Genomic DNA, 448 nt, shown 5'->3' with positions numbered 1-448 from the left:
CATCGGTACACTTAATATTTTTCCAATCTGAGATCAACTTGTAGTGGGAAATCTGGAGAATCTGAAAAAAAAGGAAAATGGAAAATCAAGCGAAAGTATTAACTATCTACCCTCTGTAAGTATACGTATATGAGGATAACGTTTATTGAATCTCTGTAGTTCGTTATAAGACGTTTATTGTTTAATCAGGATAACGTTTATTGAATCTCTGTAGTTCGTTATAAGACGTTTATTGTTTAAGCGTTTAAACGTTTATTGAACCTCTGTAGTTCGTTATAAAACGTTTGTTGACTTACGTTGATTTCGTATATGTCTTTCCCGCATTCGAGTGGGTTGCCCAATAGTTCGATTCTGAAATCCTTGTTCTTTGTCAGCAAAATGCTCTTGACTGCTGCAGCTTCGATCTGAAAAGCATAAACATATAAGTGAATTTAGAAAGGAAAATCTT

At 33.9% G+C, this 448-nt stretch overlaps 1 protein-coding gene across 1 annotated transcript in view; it reads right to left on the bottom strand.

Moving 5' to 3' along the window:
* The window catches only part of LOC119589190, a gene marked incomplete at its 5' end in the record, with an annotated part of 12,182 nt that overhangs the window by 1,626 nt on the left and 10,108 nt on the right, over nucleotides 1-448 (bottom strand). The window contains 2 exon segments of the mRNA XM_037937788.1: nucleotides 1-61; nucleotides 297-404. Coding sequence (XP_037793716.1) covers nucleotides 1-61; nucleotides 297-404 — 169 coding nt within the window.

Source organism: Penaeus monodon, chromosome 25 (genome assembly GCF_015228065.2).
Source record: "Penaeus monodon isolate SGIC_2016 chromosome 25, NSTDA_Pmon_1, whole genome shotgun sequence".
Taxonomy (NCBI): Eukaryota; Metazoa; Arthropoda; class Malacostraca; order Decapoda; family Penaeidae; genus Penaeus; species Penaeus monodon.
This window is presented reverse-complemented; position numbering and strand designations above follow the sequence as displayed.